Below are 8,347 nucleotides of genomic sequence, written 5' to 3' on the forward strand. Positions count from 1 at the left end.
AAACTTGGGATGCTTATTTGTACAAACAAAAATAGAGTGCTTGGTGGGGAAAAGGGAGTATGTAAACCATATAAAGAAGGGACATATGTGAAATAACCATTATTCCACTCCTTTTTTTACTAAAAGGGTGCTAGTCCAATTTTACACGGCGTTGCCGCGGCCCAAAAATAAATTGATTCGGTCCTTCGTGAAATGAAAGAAGTACATGTTGACCATAAACCATCCCAACGCAGTAAGAATAAGTAAGTAACTGAGTAAGAAAAGAGTACGACTACGGCTTTATAGTCGACCAGTTACCCGAAAAAAAAAAAAACTGTAGGAGACCAAAGTGGGTCAGAGACACACGTTGTGTTCAGGCAAAATCCATGTGGCCACATGCAATATTTTTGACAAGTTGACTAGTTGAGCTGCACAAGTAACAGTAAACTACCCTTTACTCATTTTCTTCTTTAACAGCCAACGGTTTCTTGCTTTTGTCCCACTACTTCTTCTTCTTCTTGTTTGAGAAAGAGCTGACAGAGAAGAAGAAGAAGAGATGAAAGAAGGGTTGGGCAATGATGGGTTTGTGAGAGCAGATCAAATAGATTTGAAAACTTTAGATGAACAACTTGAGAGGCATTTGAATAGAGCATGGACAATGGAGAAGAAAAGAGATGAAGGAAGTGGAGGAGAGAAAGAAAAGGTAGTGAGTAGACAAGAATGGGAAATTGAGCCAAGTAAACTTATTATAAAAACTGTTATTGCTCGTGGCACTTTTGGTACTGTCCATAGAGGAATATATGATGGCCTTGACGTTGCTGGTAATATAACTATATATACCCTCCTGTTTTTTGTGTTTTTTTTTTTATGATTACTAGTTGGTTTTTAGAGAATTTTAGGCTGCCCATTGGGGTTATATGTAAAACATTTGTAGTTTTTTAGGTGCATATTTAAACTCAATCTGTACCAATGCAGACGTTTTAGACACCCTTTTGGATTTGTATGTGTGAATGTATGATTGTATTTGTCAGTAAGGGTAGCTTTTTGGTGGCTGATCTGAATAAAGGAGATCCACATGTGTTGAATAATAGTAGATTTTCCGGCGTCTGATCTTTTGTGGGGTTTGTTTGTTTGAAGTTGATCCCGTCGAAACGTTTTTCTGGTTAATTTAGAATATGCAATCCTTTTCTACTTGGTTCTCATGGAATAATCTGGTCTCATGGGTTGGGGATGATTTGGAGCTTCTGCAATCTTGTGAATTAGACTTCTGTTCCATAGATTTAGATTGATCCATGCTAATTGTTACATAACTTGGATCATATCTAAGATTCAATGTTGTGCAGCTTAGAGGTGAATTTTATGTAAAAGCATCTATCTTCATTGTACAGGTTGACATAGCTTTTTAGTAAGCAATAACTTGAATGTATTGAACATTTGAACCCTACTATTGATTTCTTTTAATATTTACTCAAGTCCTTTCAAATTATCATGTAGTGTTTAAGTGAAAAACTAGATCCACAGAGTTCCTATCCATTGTTTCTAACATGTACGAATGAGGAATGCTCAACTTGCACTACACATTTAATAGATTTCACCCCCTTTCATTTGAATTCAGTAAAATTGCTTGATTGGGGGGAGGAGGGCCATAGAACAGAAGCTGAAATTGCTTCACTTAGGATGGCATTTACTCAAGAAGTTGCTGTTTGGCATAAGCTTGATCATCCTAATGTTACTAAGGTAAGTTTCTCAATCTATTTTTCTCCGTTCCCAGCTTATATGCATAACTTCATTTTCTGATATATGTATTTTTTATTGATAGAACAACGTCAAATCCCTTCCCTTAGCATCGCAAAATCCTTTCTGAAAAAAATGATCAAAGGAATTGTCTATAGAGATGCAATTACGGTTTCAAAAATCTTAAAACTTGATTGTATCCCATCCTCATCTCCACCAAGTAATCCAAAAACTTCCAGTTCACGTGGCCAAAAGATTTTGGTGATATCAACTTTGCATATGACACCAGGAGATTGGATTTAAGTCCTTAATCTAATGACTAGTTAGCAATTAATAATCCAAAAACTTTCAGTTCAAGTGGTCAAAGGTATTGACATCTATGAGTGTCCCTGAGCCTACTCTAATATATTAATAGAATTGACCCTTTACATAAGTTCTAGCTTATGGAGAAATTGGCAATTTAACAAAAGGTTCTGGTAATATCAAGTTTGCATGCGACACCAGGAGATTGAATTTAAGTTCTTAATCTATTGACTAGTTAGAAATCCAAAAACTTCCTGAAATTTCCGGTTGAATTGTTCAAAGGTTTTGGTAGTATCAAGTTTACATATGACTCCAGGAGATTAAACTCCTAAGACTAGTGACTAATTAGCAATGAGCCAGCTATCTAAGATTTTTCTTCCACCCATCAATGCATATTAAGAATCATAAATATTTTTCAAAGGAACAACTTCAACCTCTTGGCAAAGACTTTAGCAATGATCTTGTATATATATCATCAGTGAGGCTAATAGGCCTGTAATGGGGGCTAATAGGCCTGTAATGGGACAAGGAAACCCATACCTTGGAAGTCTATAATCACTGCCACTATGTCAGACTCAGATTTGAAGATATGCCAACATGTTTTTTTTTTGTAACCGCCATGGAGCCCAACCAGATCCAGATATTTCTCAACACCATTCATTTTATCAAGATCACACTGTACTTCCTCTTTAATATATTTCTCTTTTCCAGTAACAATTTTGTATCTTAGGAAATAGATCCAGAGTCATACTATCTAGCTGCAACCCAAGCTCCATTTGTTCCAAATAGAGCTATTTGTAGAAGTAAACATGCACCTTGATGATTGAAGGATCAGTAGCTCCATCCTGTCAAAGTGTTAATAATCATCACATTGAGGCTGATAATTTTGTCCCCTGCATCTTCTATTCCCTGGAAGATTTTGGTGCATCATTCCCTTCAAGCTGCCATTTCCATCTTGATTTTTCTCCACTAGTCTGTTAAAAACTCGTGTAGAGTGACTTGATTTCTTCCTTGGTGTATTAGGATTTAAGAGAATCTAATCACTTGCTCTGATCTTTGTGTGTTAGTGGAAACTTTAATGCCAGTCATAATGAGGGAGTATAACGAGTTCGTTAATTTCCATGCCCTCATAGATTACACTCTTAATGGCACACTTTTCATGTGGTCTCATAGTCAACAAGAGCATAAAATGTATAGAATTGATCATTTCCTTCCCTCCATGGAGTGGGTGAACACCATCAACATGCTTCTCAATTGCCTATGTCTAAATACTTTTTGGACTAGCGTGCCATTATGTGATAAAGTTAGGCATCTTGAGTGACCATATTCTTTTTTTGCTTTAAGTTGATGGGGTTTAATAACCACTTTGAAGGTAGACCTAACATAGTGTGGTGGCTTACCCTAAAACGAAGTTGTAGGAAACTAATAGAATAGCGTAATCATGGTTTTGGCAGTGTAGGTGTACAAAGTGACGAACCGTTTTTGTCTGATTGAGACCTCTGAAACTAAGCAGGAAACTGTGACGCTTTCTCAAATGGAGTTCTGTAACAAGACTAATTGGAAGCAACCTCTCAAAGAATGAGAAATTAGTTGGAGACAAATGTGAAGATGCAAATGTTTTTATTGGAAGGCGATGAATACACCAAGTTCTTCCACGGAATACCGAATGTAAGATTGTGAGGAACTAAGTTAAATGCCTCAAGAGGATGGTTACCAGTGGGTTGGAGACATTTTCCTTCGGCCATCAAAGAGCATGTTCTTCAGTTATATGAAGAGCTGAACCAATTGAGCCTACACTGAAACTAGAGGAGACTTTTGATCCGTTTCCAATGATGTGAAGGTGCAACTTTGGAAAGAACTTCCTGGAAACAGAAGTAGTTATGCTCTTGATAAGATGAATAATAAAAAATCTCCTGCCCCACATTGGTTCTTTTTACAAAAAATGTACACATATCTTCAAAGATGACTGTTACAGTTATTTTATTCATGGGACATTCTCCCAGGGTGTCCAGAGGGCCGATCCCCATGTTGCTTAAAGATGGTTTATTTTTGGCACAGTGGCTTGAATAAAAATTTTTATAAAACTATTGTTCTAAAATGTATACATGCTTACATACATACAGATAAATATATCTACGTTTGTGTGTGTTTGTGGGTGCATGTGTGTGTATGTGTGTGTGAGAGAGAGAGAGAGAGAGAGAGAGAGATCTAAGGTTGTATACTCAGTGTTCACTGCTTTCTCTTTACTAAATAACAAACATAAATTTGACTATTACATTGTGGCATGATTAGATTATTCCGAAGAATGGTTTACGTTTACGGAAGGAATTATTCCACAGTTCCACCTATACAACTTAAATCCCAAAAGAGTGAAAGACTACCCTCCAAATTCTTTTCTACTTTGGAAAATGGATGCTGTGTTGGCTGCCCCCAGTTTACTTGAATTGACATCATATCTTTTACAAACCGGTCATTTTACATCGTCCTCTACACTTCATATGGTATTACATCAAGTAAATGCATGTTGTGAGCTCACAAGTCACAAGCTCTAAACAGCTACATAATGAGAGGTCAACTTAAGTTTTTCGTTTCTTGTTTGGTGAGGTTACTCACCGAGTATGAGTAAAGGCAAATTACATTTTTGTTTTTTGTTTTTCGCGAATTGGTTTTGTGTAATTTTTTAATCATGTTACCTATCGATCTTAGGTGTTCAAGGTAGATTCTTATGTAGGTTAGTACTAGGAAACAGTAGTTAATATGGTGGCAGTCTTTTGCTATTTATGTTTTGTAATTTATAGCCCGTCTTTCACCTGACGGGTGCAAAGTCTCGGAGACTTGAAAATACTTTTCAAACCTTTGCAGATCTAGTTCGGGATTTTACTCTTCGACAATTTCACTCTGTCCAAGGTTCATTTTGCATGTTAATATGGATACATTCTCAGATCCCTTTCTTCTGACTTTACCTTGATGCTGATCCTAACCTCCTTTGGTTACTCCATTGCAGTTTATAGGAGCTACAATGGGAAGTTCTGAACTACGTATACAAACCGAAACCGGCCACATTGGTATGCCAAGTAATATTTGTTGTGTTGTTGTTGAATATCTTCCTGGCGGTGCACTCAAATCATATCTCATAAAGAACCGGCGAAGGAAGCTGGCTTTTAAAGTTGTTATCCAACTGGCACTAGATCTTGCAAGGGGGTAAATATCTTCCTCCACATCTTTTCAAAGTTTCGGTTCCTTTGCTTAGTTTTCTTTTATTGTGATTTTACAGAATTAGAATGATCTAGCCTTATAATTTTTTTGACGTAAATTTTTGGTAACATGGAACTTACATTTCTTCTTTCTGTTCTGTAGGTTGAGTTACCTCCACTCAGAGAAGATTGTCCACAGAGATGTAAAGACAGAGAACATGCTTTTGGATAAATCTCGCACTGTAAAAATAGCTGACTTTGGGGTTGCTCGTGTTGAGGCACAAAACCCAAATGACATGACAGGCGAAACTGGGACCCTTGGCTACATGGCTCCTGAGGTACCCTCAATTTGATTTACATCAGATGGCTGTCTAGTAGTGTTTGGTTAGTACACTAGTTTTGAATAGAAGTTCAAACCAAAACCTAACGGGAGTTGCTTAGGTATCATTTCATTATTATATGGAATTCTTGTCATAGCCTCAAGTCTAGTTTTAGTGTTGAGATCTTTGGCTGAGACACACCGATGTTGCAGGTCTAAAAGTCACTAGACATAAATCTTTAATATGAAACTGAAAGTTCCAGTATATTTTGACCAAAGTTAGTGTTCCACGAGTCCAAGTACCAGTATGTCTACTACAAATAATGTTGAATAGGATCTGCAGTTGGTTGTTGTTAAAGTTCAAATCCTGCTCAATTTAATAGGAGAATTGCTACTGTAGTTAAGTTCACTAGGTCTTAAAGAAAGTGAACACTAATAGGGACACTTTATATGGTAAAATGTAGGAGAGAAGGATTAATTGCGATAATGAAAAAGCAAAAGGCAGCACACCAGAGAAGAAAATTAAGGGGGCGAGGGGGGACTTCACTTTGATCTATAGAGTTCTTGTTAGAACTGGTGTTTGGAAACAGGAAGAAGACAAGGACAGAAGAAACATCAGCTACCAAGGCGTGTTAGACACTGGCCTTAAGGAAAGATTTCGCCCCCTTCGAACGGTGCAGAAATGCTACAGTAGGCGTCTTCGTCACAGGATACAATGGTGCACAGAAGACTGATATGCACTTAATCAGGCTTCTCTCTAGAACAACAGACAACTCTCCCGGGCGGCTTAAGGGAGAATAGAAAGAATAGCTTTAGGGTTTGATTCAAGAATTTTTTAGATCACGAGTCCTGGTTTATATAGATGCAGCAGCAGTTCGGTTTCTAAAACAGTATTAGATGGTTTATATAGATGCAGCAACATTCTAAACAGTATTAGAATACTACTGTAATTAGGAAACAGAAACATGGTTATTAGATGGTTTATATAGATGCAGCAACATTCTAAAACAGTATTAGAATACTACTGTAATTAGGAAACAGAAACATGGTGGAGAAACAAAAAACACTTAAGGAATTGGTCAAGCCCAAGCCCAACACGTCACGACGGGTGTGTGGCTTTGTGTGCATTCTCTTTCCTAAGACAAAAGCCTTTATACCCTAAGGGCACGCCCTTATGCTAGAGAAAGTCTTGATATACATACAAGGTTAGTGGTGGCTTACCAATATGGGACTATAACCAAAGCACAAAATGAAGAGAACACTCAATGTTCTTCTTCTTCATTTTGCACACTCATAAGTAGGTTGAAATACCTCAAGGGAATTCCAACAGTTCTTATGTATGCCAGAATGTTTTTTGTAGAAGCCCAATGAGTTGAGAGCTGATAGTAAAGTAAAAGTTGTCTCTTTGAACTTCCAGATGTTCATTATTTACTGCAAGTGATGTTGAACACGAAAATGCAGGTACTGAATGGGGACCCATATAATAGAAAATGTGATGTCTACAGTTTTGGTATCTGCTTGTGGGAGATATATTGCTGCGACATGCCTTACCCTGATCTAAGTTTCTCGGAAATAACATCAGCTGTCGTGCGTCAGGTACAGAACTCCTTATCCCCAAATATATGCTGGAAGCATGAGCCCATTAGGGCCACTGTCCGGAATCTTATCAAATTACAAATTGAAACTGCAGAATCTCAGACCAGAAATGCCACGCTGTTGCCCGAGCTCTTTGTCAAATGTAATGAAGCGATGCTGGGATGCAAACCCTGACAAACGGCCGGAGATGGACGAAGTTGTAACCATGTTGGAGGCCATTGACACATCTAAGGGCGGAGGCATGATCCCAGTTGATCAATCTCAAGGTTGTTTGTGCTTCCGTAGGTACCGAGGTCCTTAAAAAGACTAAAGCTTCTAAAAGAAAAGAAATGGAGGGATTTATAGAATGAATCCCAGGAAAAATGAGAGTTTTTGTTCAACAAAGTTGGACGTCGAGCTGAGGAGAAACCTGAAGTCGGAGCTCAGGACATGTTGTCTTTCCAACTGGATAATTCACTTTGGTGTTTGTGTATTTTATTTGGATTGTCAATTCTTATCCGTTCATGATTGGCGTGGCTTTCCACCAATCTGTTTGTTATACTCATAACTTACGATGATGGCCTGATCTCCATGTCATACTGAATTGTATATTTCTGTATCAATAGCTAGTATGAACACATTATTTTTCTGTCTACATTTCAAATGCAAATCCATGTATCTCTACCAAATATAATACTAACTTTTTACCAGATCATGGCCGTGATTATTGCAGAGTCGAAAAGGGAAGCTGGGAATATAAGTTGCAGTGCCCTAGTAAAATCCATCTCCATAAGCAAAAGAGACCAGACTGGTTGCTGATGCAAGGAGGCGTTAAGATCTAAAAAACGCGTTTAAAACCTGGTTTTTTCAAAATATCGTGTTTTAAACGCTTTTTAAACTTTAAAAAACTTTTAAAACCGCAGATTTTGAATATCTCCCGTTTAAAGCTTTATTAAAACTTTTTTTATTTTTCCTAAAAAAAAAACGTGAGAAGAAAAATGGATTTTGGAGTTTACTTTTTTTTAAGATTGATTTATTGAGACAGTTCTATTTTGTTTTGGATTATTAATATTTTGAAATTTTAAAATTATTCAATTATTTGTAGTACTTGATTATGCAATTATGGTTGGTAATTAGTAGTATCTTATTTAGGATCGTATTTTGGTACTGAATCTAATACTTTTAATATTTGGATAAGTAATTGATAATTTGATATTTTTATGTATTTAATTTTTTTATTTAC

At 37.0% G+C, this 8,347-nt stretch overlaps 1 protein-coding gene across 2 annotated transcripts; it reads left to right on the forward strand.

Moving 5' to 3' along the window:
• The first annotated feature begins 227 nt into the window (after nucleotides 1-227).
• Nucleotides 228-7,759, forward strand: LOC147497329 (serine/threonine-protein kinase 52-like). Of its 2 annotated transcripts, XM_086559927.1 has the most exons (6): nucleotides 228-800; nucleotides 1,595-1,716; nucleotides 5,021-5,217; nucleotides 5,374-5,548; nucleotides 6,991-7,125; nucleotides 7,220-7,759. In XM_086559927.1, the coding sequence occupies exons 1-6, from the start codon at nucleotides 536-538 to the stop codon at nucleotides 7,424-7,426; spliced, it is 1,101 nt and encodes a 366-aa protein (XP_086416053.1). In that variant the 5' UTR covers nucleotides 228-535; the 3' UTR covers nucleotides 7,427-7,759. The 2 variants fall into 2 exon arrangements, with proteins under 2 accessions (XP_086416053.1, XP_086416054.1); XM_086559928.1 differs by lacking the exons at nucleotides 6,991-7,125; nucleotides 7,220-7,759 and adding an exon at nucleotides 5,994-6,567 and having other exon boundaries at nucleotides 394-800.
• Nucleotides 7,760-8,347: the final 588 nt, after the last annotated feature.

Source organism: Coptis chinensis, chromosome 5 (genome assembly GCF_015680905.1).
Source record: "Coptis chinensis isolate HL-2020 chromosome 5, ASM1568090v1, whole genome shotgun sequence".
Classification (NCBI taxonomy): Eukaryota; Viridiplantae; Streptophyta; class Magnoliopsida; order Ranunculales; family Ranunculaceae; genus Coptis; species Coptis chinensis.